The following is a 15,830-nucleotide window of genomic DNA, read 5'->3' as shown; positions in this document are numbered from 1 at the left end:
GGCGCGGCGGCACCGGCGGCAGCGGCACGTCCCGCCGCGGGCGCCGGCTGCCCGCCGCCCCGGGGCGAGGCGCCCTGAATGCCGGCTGTCCCCTGTTAACGGCGCAGTTCCCGGCGGCACCACGGTGCTGGTGGAGCTCACCCCGGACATTCACATCTGCGGCATCTGCAAGCAGCAGTTCAATAACCTCGATGGCTTCGTGGCCCACAAGCAGAGCGGCTGCCAGCTCACCAGCGCCGCGGCCGGCGCCGCCGGCACGGTCCAGTTCGTGTCGGAGGAGACGGTGCCGGCGACGCAGGCGCAGGGCCCCGCGCGAGGCGTCGCCTCGGAGACGCAGACCATCACAGGTAGCGCCGCGCGGGGTGCGAGAGCCGCGGGCGGGTGTCGTGTGCTGTTGTCGTGGCATGTCAGCAGCTAGCCCGCTTGGTAACTGAGGTGCGGGTTCGCTTAGAGTAGCCGGCTTGCGAAGGCTAGCTAAAATTGTCAATACTTAGAACAATAATCAAATTACTGTTTTTTTTAAGAGTGCCCTTAGTGAGAAACAGACTTGGAATTACTGTCCGGCACCAGTCCAGGCCTTTTTATGTGGGAATGCTGCGTTCGCTAACACTGCTTCCACGGCTAACTGGCAGGAAAAAGTATTACTCAAAATTTCTGCCTGTGCGAAATTTGGGCTCACAGGGCTCAAGTGAGGTCCTGATCCTACAAACAAGTATAATTAGAATTTTATTCCATGCATGAAGTCTTGCTCTTCCATATATAGTTCTATCTTGTTTTGGTCTGGGACCTTACTAAAACCCTACTTTTTTTAACTTTAAGTTGGATGGACAGCRTAAGGAAGAGCATCTGAAAGAGCAGTGAAGCAAACTCAATTCAGGGCTTAGTTCCAGGAATTTTTGTATTATAATCCCTCAACTCAGTGTGGGTTTTGGATGAGTCACTTTTCTGCTTCTTATTTACTCATCTTTAAAATGAGAGCAATTACAGCRTTCTGCCCTTTTTAGAGCAGAATTAGTTGATTTAAAGCCAGTATTTTGGCTGACAGTCTTACCTGTTATTTTTATGCGTAACAATTACAAATGCTACAGTTGAAAGGAGCTGAACTTTTTTAAAAGCTTTTTATTTGTTTTTGGACAACATTGTCCATATAAATAGTTGAGGTTATTTTTTTTGTCCCCTCTTCTGGGCTCTAGCACAGCTAGTGTTGAAAAACAGGCATAATTGCATTAAGGTAAGACCTGGGCAGGCATTGGAAGAAACTGAACTATTAATTATGCAGTCAAATAGGATTCAAAGAGGGAGCCAAGTTAGGGTCATACTAAGTTCAGTGTGGCTCATGGGGTCTTAAACAGATATGCATTCTCATCTGATAGCAAGACTGCAAGGGAGAAAGCAGCTCTCTCCCTGCCCAGCTTGTGAATAGGAAGACAGAACATAGGAATGTTGCTGGAAAAATGGAATAGAGAAGTAATTAATGACATTGGAAAATAATTAAATTTTACTTACTGGAGAAATTGCTGTCAAATTGAGCTATTTTGGTTTTAGTTTCTGCCCCAGAGTTTGTTTTTGAGCATGGCTATCAAACGTACCTGCCTAGTGAGAGCAGCGAGCCTCCAACTGCTGCTGTTGTCTCCACACCACCAAAAGCACGCTCAAGAAAATCCACTTCTTCACTTACACAGAAGAAACTGAACTGCTGCTATCCGGGTAAGGTGATGGCTSTGTCCTCCTTCCTTACATTTTAAAATCAATAGGTTTGGTATAGGTATATGCACAGTAAGGCTGTCTGTATGATGCAGTTAAGATGTACAGAATCTGGAAAGCAACCTACTTAACAAGGGTGAGATCTGCTAACATTGATGTCAGTAGCACTTTTGATGTTGTCCTCWCAAGTCCTTGGACTTTGGTCTTATTCTGTGTTATACTGTGGTGATCCTCCAGTGAGCTTGTGTATAGGCCCTGGCCTCTGCCCACAGCCATCACAGCATAAGGGAGAGCCTTGCTCGCCTTTTGCCAACTGCCATTGTTGTAYGTGGAAAATCTTATATGTGCATTTTGCACATATATGTGCTTTATCTTTGTTCAGCTAGAATGTTTATAAGGATGAGCTGAAATATTTTCAGCGCTTAATGTGTAAAAGAACTGATCAATATGGAGAAAATGTATGCAGAGATAGCCACATTGATGAGTAGTCATGTTAATCAAAGCAAAAGTTACAGTGTTTCCTTTTATAAGCCTGCTTTCATTTGAGAGGCAGGTTTCAAATGCACAGCATTAATTCAGTGTAGCACTCGAGCAAGATTCCTGAATGGTGAGCCATTAGCTGAGTTCCCRAAAGCACTAACCTGAGATTGTATGTGAAATTAATCAGTTCCACCTGTGTCCCCCCATGTACTGTAAAGAGCATCTCAAGTCCTAGGCAAGATTCCAGAGAATGTTTTAAAGCTTACTCAAAGAATTACAGAAAAAGGTAATATGGAGAGTGAATTTTCCCCCTAGGGAAGCACTAGAAAGCTGAAGTTCATAGGTAATCCAGTTACTATTTTAAGTATTTTGGAGGAAACCATGATGGGTACTTCATTTTCTAGAAATACTGAATTTTAAAGAAAATATATTTGAGAAGAAAGGCAAAGCCCAGGATAGGGTAGTAAATTTTTAATTACTCCCATTGCGTTAGTTTTTCCTTGAATTTAATGAGTTTTTTTCTTTTATTTTTGTTAAYCTTACCATTTTCAGGTTGCCAGTTCAAGACTTCCTATGGTATGAAGGATATGGAACGTCATCTGCGAACACACACAGGTTAATGTAGTTGCTATATTTTAGTTTTAGTTGTTTTTGTCCTTTTCTACTTTTTGACAAAAGGTATTTTGCTGCAGAATTGCATATCTACAGATAAAATGCATAGCTATAGCATATTTAATATTGTAGTTTTYAGTGTCTGAGAATTGCCCTTTCTGGTAAGCTAGGTCCCACTGTGGCCCATACTATTCACAGATACGAAACTTAAATGGTGTACATTGGTTAAAGGTACAAATAAGTTGGAGATGTACACCATGTGTTTGTCTGTGTGCTGCAGAATGGTAGTGCATAATGTCTCCTTAATAATTTGCTGATTTTTCCAGTGATTCCGAAAGTTTTCCAAACAGCAATTTCAGAGTTGTAAGGGGAGAAATTTCCAAAGGTCTTCTAAATTGTTTGTTGCGCTTGCATATGTACCCTTTTAGAGTGTATTAAGAGAGCTTAGTTAATAGACTAGCAGCTAAAATCCTGCATTCAGTGCATACTTTTATAAAAGCCTTTTCAGTAGCTAGCACCATTGCTATTTTAGTATTTGATGCACTGGGTTTGTTCTTTTTTTGCGTGGGTGAGTGGCTTTTCTTTTTTTTTTCTTAATTTCTTCAAAAATTTCTGTGATGCAAAAATTCTTGATGTGTTGGTGCTCTTCTGTTTGTTTCAGGAGACAAGCCCCATAAATGTGAGGTTTGTAACAAATGCTTTAGTCGTAAAGATAAGCTGAAGATGCATATGCGTTCTCATACTGGGGTAAAACCTTACAAATGTAAACACTGTGACTATGCAGCTGCTGACAGCAGCAGTCTCAACAAGCACCAGCGTATTCACTCCAATGAACGTCCTTTTAAGTGCCAGATATGTCCTTATGCAAGCCGCAACTCTAGCCAGCTCACTGTACATCTCAGATCCCACACAGGTAAGTCTATACCAAGATTCAGATCTTCAGAGATTTAAATATCATTGGGAAGATTTTAAAAACATCTACAGGTGTCCAGATGCCTGGAAATGCCTATTTGATTTCTCAGAAGCTGGATGCCTAGATGCTTTTGTACATCGCATGGGTCCAGAATCCAGTAGGGCAACACAGCTCTGCTAAAAATATGTAGAAGCAGTCAGAAGGCGTATATAACTCTTGGTAGTTATTCTTCTGCATTGATATTTGAAACTGTATATAAGACATTCTTAAATCAATAGAACTTAAGGTGTGTTGTTGTTAGTATTTGGATTCCTTTCTGTGTCTTTCAAATCTGATCCACAGTAGTAGAAACACTGAAGTTATTTTATAATTGACTGGTTAAATTGGTGCAAACCCCAGCTGCATAATTTAATTTCTCTTGCACTGGTAAATTAGAAACTAAATAGCAATTTAACTTACCATTTATGACCTTTCTTTGTGGTGCCTTCCACGTGCAGGCTGATGCACATTAACAGCGGAGTATGAAGCTGACCGAATTCTTCCCTTATTAAATTTGCCTGGTGGAGAGAAGACTTTGGTCTCCAGGTTTATAAAACTTGTACCATTTTTATTTGTGTTGTTTCCTAGGCTTCCTGTTAATCAGGTTCTCTTTTGTAGGCCATTCCTAGAAGTGATTTACGGTTAAAAATACTCTAGTACAGTTATCTTTGATGTATAGTTGTCTTCATATGTTGTTCTTCACATATGTTCCAGTGTACTGAATTAGTTTTCATGTTGTTCTTTATATATTTGATTAGTTCTGTGAATGTTAGCTGCAAGGTGCTTAAGGTTCAGTGTTTACTAGATTAGCTTTGAATTTATGCTAGGTCTGATTCTGAAACAAAGTACTAAACAACATTAGTTCAGCTGTGTGCAAGATGGGATTTATTTTGAGTAGATAAAAGAAACAAATCCCTTGTGCATTGTGAAGGAAGGGAGAGTTAAGCCAATCTGTCTTTAGCAGAAAAGGATCTTTTATACTTCACAGATCTGCTGTGACAGAGCAGGCAGGACTGTCAGGCAGTTTTTATAAGTTTGCCTACCTCCTATATAACATATGATAGTGGGTTAAAATGGTACAGAGTTGTTGCATAAGTTAGTAGTAAACATGCTAGTCAGAGACCATGGTGATGCTTTTTCCCCRTGTGATGGAGGAGTATGCATACTTGTGCATTTCTGTGCCTGGGCGAGTATGCTCTGAATTCAGCTGTGGGAGAACTTCTGAATGATGATAGCACTCTTGCATTTCCAGTGGTGTGTGGTGGGTTTTGTTTTGTTTCTACTTTATTAGCATTAAATATTGTAGTAGTCAGAAAGGCTGTTAGATGCTTTCTGGCAGATGAGTCTGTTGCATCATTTAACAGTCTAAAATTCAAGTCAAGTCTTTAGTTTGATTTTCTCTTCTATTCTCCTAAATAAATCCATTTTTGTAAAAAAGACCTTTTCTTAGTCACTGATTTGCTGAAAGGAAGTGCAGTAACTTAGAAAATAATCATTTCATTCTTATTATATTGCAAAGCTGTTAAGCACACTTAACCAATTTTAAGACAAAATTGAGATCAGTAACTACAATACATGCCTTATTGGAATAAAATTAGTCCGTCTCTGGAAGGTGAATGTAATTTACRTAGCTCAGTATCAGATTATTTACATACACTTACTTGTTGAACTATTCATATAAAGATCAGTTTTCTATTCAGAAGAATTACTCTTACAATTAAGAATTCCAGGATCAGACACCTCTCCTCCCCCCATCTTTTAAGTTTGGCTCTCAGTAACAGCCCACTCTTTAAATAAGAAAACAAACGTACTTCCTTTATTCAATAACATTACTAATTTTATCTTTCATGTATTGCGCTATCCTGAATATGAAAATTAAGCTGTTGAAATATGTACTGTGCCTCATCTACAAAGTAGATAAAAATTCAGTAGCTGAGTATGCAACTGAGACTGTAAAATAAACCAGATGAGCTAACAGTGTATCTTCATTAATAAAGTCTGTTTAATATACATAATATACCATGCATCTCAATTATTAAACAGATACATGGATTTGCACAGTAGGCCACAACTGGATTTGAAAAATATGCAGTTAAATCTATGGCATCTGTAGCTGCATAAGCAAATTATGCCAAACTCTACAGCTATCGCAAACTATAAAATATTAACTTATAAAATAAATTAGCCATTTGCATTTGATTATTAAAGAAAAAAATGGCTAAACCAAGCACAGTCTGATCCTTTTCCCCATACTCTTAAGCCCGTCTTAGCACCCACTAACCTGGTTTTGTTTTTTCAAAATAATACCTAAAGATTTCATGCTCTGGTCATTTAGAGAACTACATATTTAGATTAAAGAAAAAAAGTGAATGGTGTTGTTTAGTAGATTTTGTTGTTTAGTAGATTGTTTTGGATTTTCTAAACCGTTCAGAAAGGTGTCACTGGGCTTTACCCTGGAGTTGATCCAAGGATTATAGACTAAGCAAATCTACAGCTTAATTTGATCATCCATGTTGTGACACAAACCTGCAAATAAAGAAAATGAAAAATAGTGGTTTAGAACAAGATAGTTTAAATGGTTACTCATGTAGGTAGTTTGATGTAAGTAGACAACTAATGATCTTACAGAAGAATATATTCATCTTTCACAATTCAACAGTTAAGAATTTGACCTAAGTTTCAACTTTGTTGCTAGGTTTTGGACCAGGAGTTCTTCTAAAAATTATTCACCTATGAATATTTTATATTTGTGTTTGCATGGATGCAAACTGATTAGAGTTTCTTAAAGTGGTCTGTAGAAGWTTATTAGGTGTGATGCATGGTGCAGATATCCCTTTCTCAGGTGCTGTAATGCTAGAAGAAACAAAAGTTTAATGTTAGTTCTCTGTATAAGCACATTTCCCCTTGAATCACATAGTTACATACATGTTTCATTAATATTTTACTTCTCTTTTCCAGTTACTGTATCTGTGATTCCTTTTTATTATATAACTGTAGTAGTATTGTGGTTCTGCAGTCACCTGTATAGACTCTTGTCCATACATCACCCAATGTTCTGAACGAAAGCTTTCACTCCCTTGTGCCAGCAGTAGTATTTGAACTGTACCATATGAGCCAGGACAAGGAATTAACCAGGCCAGAAAGTAATCAGTTTTTCTTTTCTGCTAATCTGACTTACCATGTGAACAAATCTTGGTACAAGAGAGGCAGTAAGGAATATATGAGCGAGCGGGGAGGCTGGTGTTAGACACTTGTTTCTGCAGTAGACTGACTACAGCATTTAACCTGGGCTTAGTTTGTCTGCAAGCCACACTGTAAATTATGTACTGTAAATCCAAGACATGCATGTGTTTATGTTGATTTCTTAGACTTCAAAAAATCTAGCAGGTGTTAAAATTCTATAATGTTTATTTTAATTTTACATGCTAGTTATACGTACTGTTGCCGAAGAAGTGTAAATGGAGAAGCTTCAGGCGCTTGCTTGGAGCACTTGGAATAGTTTTACCCACAAAATAAACTAAAAATGCAGACTATCTAAGATGTAGATACAAAGGCACAACAGGTGTGTGTAGGCATGCTCTTGGAAAGTCTGCACCCCTCTGCAAGGGGATGGTATATGTCACCTGGGTTGAATAAATCTTGAAAATATATTGGGAGTTCATGGGTATCTGAAACAAATCATCTGTGTATTAGAGCATTTAATATCTCCAGAAGATGGATCTTGGTTTCTCTTCACTAATTTGAAATGTGTTTTTCGTTGACAGGAGATGCTCCTTTCCAGTGTCAGATGTGTCCTGCTAAATTTAAAATAAACTCAGATTTGAAGAGGCACATGCGTGTGCATTCTGGTGAGAAGCCGTACAAATGTGAGTTCTGTGAGGTCCGGTGTGCTATGAAAGGAAACTTGAAATCACACATTCGTATTAAGCACAGCATGGAAAATACTCTAAAATGTCCAGAGTGTGAGTTTCAGTGTGGAAACAAAACAAGCCTTCGACACCACATAAGAACTCATCAGCCTGAGCAGCCAGTGAAGTGCTCAGAGTGCAACTACTCTTGCTCCAACAAGGCAGCTCTGAAGGTACATGAGAGAATTCACTGCAAGGATCGTCCTTTCAAATGTGAATTCTGCAGCTTTGATACCAAGCAGCGGAGCAACCTGACAACTCATGTGAGGAAAGCTCATGGAGACAAAGTCAAGACCAAGAAGCAAACCATGGAGAAGAAAGAAGGAGATAGGCCAAAACAGAGTGGGTCCAGGCAAGTTGCCAAATTGGATGCCAAGAAAGCATTTAAATGTGACTTGTGTGAGGCTTCGTTTGTCCGAGAAGATTCTCTTAGGAGTCATAAGAAACAGCACAGTATGTATAATGGGACTAAAAATAATGAACTAGCTGTTCTACAGCTTCAGATGGATTCCAGTCGACAGACCAGTGCCCCAATTACTGTTAGTCACCTCCAGGTCCCACTTCAGGCTGCTCAAGTTTCTCCATACAATGAAGGAAGGGTCAAGATCATTGTGGGTCACCAGGTTCCTCAGGCAAACAGTATAGTTCAGGCTGCATCAGTGAACGTTGTATCTCCTACATTAGTTAGCCAGAATCAGGAAGACCTCTCAGCCAACAGCCGGTTGCAGCTGCTGGGCCAAGTCAGTTTGTTGGCACCACCTCCACCTCCCATATCTCAGACTGAAGCAGGATCTGTGGCACAACCAGCAGTTCTTCTCACAGCTCATGACCAAAGCGATGGAAGTGCTTTACACCAAACTCTGATTCCTGCCGCTCCTGTCAACAGTCATGAGGTTTCAGCAAACCAAGCTTTCATCACCAGCTCTGGAATCAGCTGCTCTGATTTAGAAGGCCTTAATGCTTTAATACAAGAAGGAGCAACAGAAGTGACTGTGGTTAGTGATGGCAGTCAGAGTATGACTGTGTCCACTTCAGCTCCCCCTCCTCCTATCTTTTCCTCGTCCTCTCACACAGAAGCCCCTAAGCAGACCTATTCTATCATTCAAAGTGGAGCCCATACGGCTTTGCTATGTCCAGCAGACTCCATACCAGATTAGTCACAGATCAGWCATTTGTTCCTAAACAAATTTCAGTCTCTGTAGCAATGCTGAAACCAGTAAAACTGCATAGGACATAAGTGAATGCAGTATACAAATTAGTATAATTTGTCCTATAAAGCCAAATACCTTCCACATACATGTTTTACCTGTCTATAAGTGGAAGCATACAACTTGTATGTGGGAAAAGAGGGTGTATATATTTATGCGCCTCTATTAAAATCAGAGGCTGTATTCTTTGTAAAATCTGAGCATCAGAACCACTGCTTGAAATTTCACCTAGCAGTAAGCTTCCCAGAATATGATTTTTGTATTGTACTTGATAAATTAAGAGAACATCACCTTATGATAATGATCGTCACAGCAGACTTTTTTTTTTCTTGCACATACAAAAAATAATAGTCCAAGCCATTTTGAAGTATATTTTTAAGCAATGCTAGTGGTGTTTTGATGATATGCCATGGATACATCAACTGGACTTGGCTGATAGTTAACCTTTTAGAAATGCCTAGTAGCCAGGTCTAATGTAAAGGTGATGGGACCTATTCCTTAATGTCAGTAGAAGTTCGTAGCACCTGACAGTTAAACTGGAAATGCTTATGCAGAAGCAAACCAGGTGATTGTTTTTAGGGGGAAAAAAAAATCTATTACTAATAACTACCTTTATTTGTTAGTTACAACACTATTGCAAATCATGTATATGATACAGTGATCTGTCAGTCGCCTTTGTTTTAAAGAACAGAACAACTACAAATATATTTTTTACAAACACAATACTTAAACTTTTGTTTTTATTTTCGTGTTGCCTTCATACTTGTTCATGGTTGTATGGGTGGAAAAAGTGCATTGTATTTTTTGCTTTATTCTTTTTTTAAATGCAAGCTAGTAGATTCTATTGCAAGGATCAAAACTAGCATAGATTCAGATTAGATTCCAGTAAGATAGTAGTTCACTGTTAAATGAGATACATTTATATAATTGAGTGAATATGTGAATTTAGGGATGTATTTTCAACTACACAATATTATAGTGCTGTCTGGTGAGCATTCATGTAATGGTAGCTAATATCTTCACTAAGAAATTACCTAGCTAAAGAACAGACTGCTAACTTGGGAAAGTGGACAGCTCTATATAGTAGCAGCCTGGATCTGTAAAAGTGAGAGATCATTTCGCAACCAGACAACATCTCAAGGACAATTGTTAACATACATGGAGACTGAAAAGCGACTGTTATCGAAACCAACTCGAAGGTTCCTGCTTGGGGAATCTAAGTCAAATTAGATTTCACAATTTTTGCCAGTGGGAGACATTGAATGATTGCTTTATGTTCTAGAAACATGCTTGGAAAACTTGTGAAGAAGATTATATAATTAGGGCCACTTTCTGAATAGGCCTGTTGTGTTTGAATTTTCTAGCCTGCACAGTCTTTATTTTGCCTGTATTTTGTCCCTCACCCCCATCTGTCTTCTGTATCATACAGTTTCTGTTTATGGAGTAAGGCTTCCTGCTTTACAAAGATGGGAAAATTCAGTCTTCAGTCACAAGTGCAGTCATACAGGTTATTCCTGAAAATGTACCCTTTGTTTTTTGTCAAAAGAAAGGTTGTTTAAACTTGAATTATCCAGTATCACTGTCTTCACTGGGAAGTAGTATTTTTGGAAATCTGAGTCTCTTTTGCCTCCCTAATCTTTGTTTCTAAATTAATGTTCTTTTAAAACAAAGTAAAATACCCTTCCAAACAATCCTGTTATTTTTGAATTCTCATCTGTGATTTAAACTGCTTGACAGTATATGCTTCCAGTTGTGGATGTCAGAAAAGACCGTACTTCAGTTAGAAGGAGAAACCTCATGAATGCTTAATTAAAAAGTAATTGTTAAAGTGTTGTTTTCCTAGCCTCATGCTGTATTGAAGCGTGAAGTAAAAATTTTAAGTTCACTGACAGCTATATTTCAGGGCTTATTATCCCCTATGCTTGGACTACTTTGGTGAAGTGGGTTATCACCTGCTAATTATCTGTTCCCTACAGATAGCTGATTTATGGAGCTGACAAGGCCCAGTTCCAACTCATTGAGCACACCTATTTTTATATAAATTAGAAGTACAGAAYGGCAGGGTTTTACTGCATTGGGAACAATGAACTGAAGGCCTAGAAACTGAATTTTAATRTTGGCATTGCTGTGTTGTGGCTCACCAGTCATGCCTCATCATCGTGCTGTGGCACAGACCTGATCGCTGCCTCGGGGTGGAAGCTGCTTGCCAAGCACTGGGAAAAAGAAAGGCATCACAGGTAAGTGCTTGATCTTCTTATATGTGGTCATTGATACCAGCTTTGTAAGTGATCACTGGAGCAGCATAGATCGAGCATTTTATTTTATCTTTGAACTGAAATGCACGGCCTGGTAACAATGCTTCTCTGTTAACCCATCTCCAAATGCTTASGTGTACGCGTGCCTGCTCTAACCTGTCCAGCTGAGAACAGCATGGCCCAGAGTTGCTGTAAACACTGGCAAAGATGAGGACAGTTTCAGTCGTGTAACAGTAATACGCTTTTCACCACTCTTAAAAGTGTTTCCAGAGTGTGTGGAAACTGATGTACTGATTCCCCCGTCGTGCCGCAGGCGAGGAGAAGCGGGTGCCCTGTCCCCCGGGGACGGGAGCGCCCCGTGCAGCTCGTGCTGGCGGTGGCTGAGCTGTCCGTGCTGCAGCTCCTGCTCACGGGCAGCTGCAGAACAGCAGCAAGAGCAAGCAGGGCAATTCAGCGCAGCTCCCAGCGAATTTGCCCTAGAGGGGCAGGAGGGCTCATTCAGATCAGTCCAGCACACAGCGCTGCTCTCCAAAAGGCTATGTGAGATCAAAATGGAGATGATGGGAGGAGAGGATTTCTTCAAAGTGATTTTGTTTTACTCTATTTACTTGTTTTACCATATTTACAACTTTGAACTAACAAATGATGATGGCTAGTGTCTCTGGAACAATCACGGCTTTCAAATCCTGCTGAGTCTCTGGGCGTGAAATGTTTTGTATCCTCTACAGGTGGTGCTAGAGATCCAGTTAAACCTAAGTGTAGTCCTTTCTGCTTGGTAATGCATGTTTCCTGTTAAACAGATTTTACAGTTTCCTGCTTTTAACTCTTTCCTAGGTACAAATGGTAAAAATATTTCAAAAACCACTTTTACAAGAAGTTACAAAAGGCCTRGCTGTGAGCACTCTGTTAAGACCCCATGAAACAGACTTATAGCCAGAAATTAATCTCACAATTTTAAGTATTGATAATTTTTAAAATTACTAGGAATTAATTCTAAGMTGTGCATAATGTGCAGCTGCAGGTTTTAGTGGACTACAAAAGTGGTACAAAATGAGAGATTTCTCACAAAGCTGATGGTTTGAATTGCAATTATCTGTATTTGCCCTTGGCCAACAGACCTTCACCCAGGGGATGCACCAGTAAGTCCAGGAATCTCATGTTCAATCTAATGTCACACTTAACGTTACACAGCTCTGTTATCTGCATTTCAGTTTTACAAAAAGAGTTGTTTACCTTCTAAAATAGGAAACCAGTAGATTTGTCATATTGTAAAGACTAACCTTCATTCTAGTCCCCTGTGTAGCTCTAAGATAAACAGGAAAGATAACAAAATGGTGTGAATGAATAGACAAAGCTTAGTGCTGCTTCTTCAACACTGCTTAGCTGATTGCATTATGTTTAAGTAAACAACATGCAGAGACTTCTTTCCTCCACACCCCCCCCCCCCAAAAAAAAATGATAAGGAAGCCTGAAGTAAGAGAATCTTTTTGTTGGTGGTTTTTTCTATTTCAGTATTCTTTATTTTGATGTTCAAAAGCAGTGATCTTAGTGTTTTGGAGCTGGCAGAAGCAGATTGTTTTAATCTCTGATATTCATTTAATACATTCTTCATGTTATCAACAGAACTATCCCTTGAGAGAGCATGGTAATTCTTAACAGCATCTCTTGTAAAGCTCGCTTGCTTTCAAGCCTGTGGTAAATAATTCGTGTAGCCTCGTCGAGTTCTACCATAGCCACGGAGATGTGTAGSAATTTGTCTCTCTCCTGAAGAAATTAATATTAAGTTGGATTTTGTTCCTCTTGCCTCAGTATCTCAAAGCCCTCRGCAGTAAGTATTGAGACACAGGGCAATCACACCCCGCTGTCCCGGCTGCTATCAGGAGCACTTCTCACTCCCCGCTCCGGACAAAATGGATGATGTTTACATTGCGTTGCATTAAATTGGCTCTATGAGGAGCATGTAGAATTAAATATTCTTAAGTTAGGTTCCTTCCACACTTAAGTTTCACTGAAGATTTTGTTCTCTATACAGTTTGGCACCTTTCTAGGATTTGCTCGTGGTGTCCAAAATGTGATTTACAGCATGTTACAATGCTCCCTTCTCTGAATATGAATCTCTATGACTACTTGAAGAAATTAGGTTAAACAGAGCAAGTTTGTTAGCAGCAACACCAAAAAGCAGTGATGCACAATGTATGAATTTTCAAACAAAGCAACTTCCCCCCCTCTTTTTTCCTTTCCCARCCTTTTTTGATGTTTTGGTTGTTACTGCTTGATACTGTTTTTTAAAACCAGACCCAAGTACCACATAGGCAAAGGCTTATTCTCTACAAGGCCTGCTGGAACGTGCTTTTCCCTCTGCTTTGGTGAGGTAGAAGTATGCAGCAGGAAAAGTCCAAAGTAAAAATGTCTTCAACACCTTTTTTTTCTGGTTCAGAGTGGCAGTTACGCGGGTGAGCTCATGCGCGATGTTCGCAGACGGTGCCGCGCTGAGCTGGAGCAATAAACGGGCAGTGTTCTGAGCGAGGTCCTCTCCCAGCCTTACTGCTATCTCTGATGTGGTTCGGGTGAACACTTTARCTGTAATTTGCATCAAAATGGCCAATTCCCGCTCAAAACCAGCATCAGTTTGTCTGGTGCGCAGGGGGGTTACTGGATACRTAGATGTGCCAGGCAGCACTCCTGCGTGATTGCATGGGATCAAGCCCTCACGTGAGATGAGGCCTGAAAACAAGCAAAATTTGGCTCAAAGCTAGCTTCTTTGGTATTTGGGGAAAAAATAAACTTGTATTGAGCCCACGTGATTTTTAATATTAAAAAGTATTTTCCAATCATTTTGGCAGCGATATTTATGCTGCTATGATTTGGCTGTACTAGGCAAGTATCTTCAGTTGAGGGATTCAGAATTATTCTTTAAGAATATTAGAAGTGTGCCAAGTTGCTTTTCTCTAGGTTGCAAACAACTGASAAAAGGCTACCTTATTACTTGCAGTTATTTTATTCTGTATTTCTGATTTTTTTTTCCATTTATGTATCTGTGTTTTCAGCCCAAATATAGTCTGTCATCCTTTTTGCAATGTGATGCTCTGGTGTCTGCAAAAATATTTGCCAAGTGCTCAGTGGAAAAGCTTCTGTCCTATAATTTCAGGCATATTGACTACATACTCTAATGGCCTTTTACATCTCTTGTTGGAAAATCTTTAACCTTTTTATTTAAATTTTAAGAGAAACCAATATTGTTAAGAGAAACTAATGTTCCCTGTCACTTATCCAGATGACCTTTCATAAGGTGATAAAGGTTTCTATAGCGACCTGAGGAAATAATGTCTCAGATATCATTGTGAACTAAAAGTCTATAGTAGGAAAAGCTTTCTTTTCTCTCTGAGGTATCCAGTTCTRCCTTTGCCTTTTATTCTAATCGCTATACATGGAGAAGGACTCATAAAACATACAGTATTTGGTTACATGGCTATCTCTCATCTTTTAGAGACTTGCCCAGGCACAATGTCATAGGGAAGGAGAAAAGGAAAGGCTTTTTTTTTTTTTTCCTCTCTTATGCTATGCAGTATTGGAGTAACAAATAATATGTGTGTTCAGGGCCACATTGTCTGCTGAGGCAATGCCATTTAATTCTGTGACCTGTGATACCAGATAATTTATTCCATGAGCTTCGGAGTTTTGTTCTGTGCCTATAGGAAACAGGGATCACATACTAGTGCAGAGTCTGCTTTGGCGTAGGTGTTGTGGGAAATGCTCAGTTCCTGGTTTCAGACCTCATGTAGACTTAGTTTTAATGTCTGAAAGTGGAAACTCTTTTGGTTAGCAATAGAAGTGGGTAAATTTTATAGGTTAAAGCATGCTTTTTGAGAAAAGTGTGTTTTTTGTCTTTTTAAGGTTGCAAGGATGTATTTATGCCTTCTAGATGATGCCATGTGTGGTGCTATGAATGTCTTCCAGCTTACCAAGACTTGATGCAGCAGACACCTAAAAGGAAGGTCAGAAAAACCTCCAACTCTTTCAGCTTGCTTCCCGTTGATGTCCTTCAAAATGACAGAGATCTATGAAAATCTTTGTGCTATTTGTATAAGCAGCATTTGGGGAAAAAAAAACCTAGCTCTACCTAACAGACCTATTCTGCATATCACCATTGCTTAGAGCTACTCACATAATTTTCTAACCTACTTTTTGATCACAGATGGAAGCTCATCAAAACTAGGACTCCCTGATGAACAGGAGGCAGAGCAAGGCCRATGATGCAGGTCGTCTGTGTCCCGGGTGAGTGTCCCAGCCTGGGTCACTGGTCAATGGTTGTATTTTAAATGTGGGGTTTTTTGAAGGAATATAATCCTCTCTTTTTTTTCTTAACAMAACATCATACTGCTGAACTGTCTCCCCACTTACTATTAATGGCTACATTTATAATTATAACGATAATGTGTATTTTCACAAGATTAATGCTGCTGAATTACCCACCGGCAAAAGATGACATGCACCTCAGAAATATATTGTGTGGATGAGAATAACTTGGATACCTCAGTGATGAGCGAGATGCAAATACCTAGATAGATACTGCAGATAGCCRCATCTCATGATGGCCTAAAGGAAACTTTGAAAGAACAGGAATGTGCAACGCTAAGCTGCATAATGCATAACAGACGTAATTAATAGATTAAAGTTCTCTGTGAAACATGCCTTTTAATGTTAATAAAGG

At 39.6% G+C, this 15,830-nt stretch overlaps 1 protein-coding gene across 1 annotated transcript; it reads left to right on the top strand.

Moving 5' to 3' along the window:
- Nucleotides 1–4: 4 nt before the first annotated feature.
- On the top strand, nt 5–9,587 carry ZFP64 (ZFP64 zinc finger protein; the record flags this gene model as incomplete). The annotated part of the gene is made up of 5 exons (XM_085314257.1): nt 5–347; nt 1,546–1,707; nt 2,737–2,799; nt 3,458–3,709; nt 7,513–9,587. Coding segments are annotated over 5 exons (2,121 nt in total), but the record flags the coding sequence as incomplete, so codon positions are not given.
- Nucleotides 9,588–15,830: the final 6,243 nt, after the last annotated feature.

This window comes from Rhea americana, unplaced genomic scaffold (assembly GCF_003343005.1).
Source record: "Rhea americana isolate MKP2758 unplaced genomic scaffold, rheAme1 scaffold_4, whole genome shotgun sequence".
Taxonomy (NCBI): domain Eukaryota; kingdom Metazoa; phylum Chordata; class Aves; order Rheiformes; family Rheidae; genus Rhea; species Rhea americana.
The sequence above is the reverse complement of the archived record's forward strand: the minus strand, read 5'-3'. Positions and strand labels throughout refer to the sequence as shown.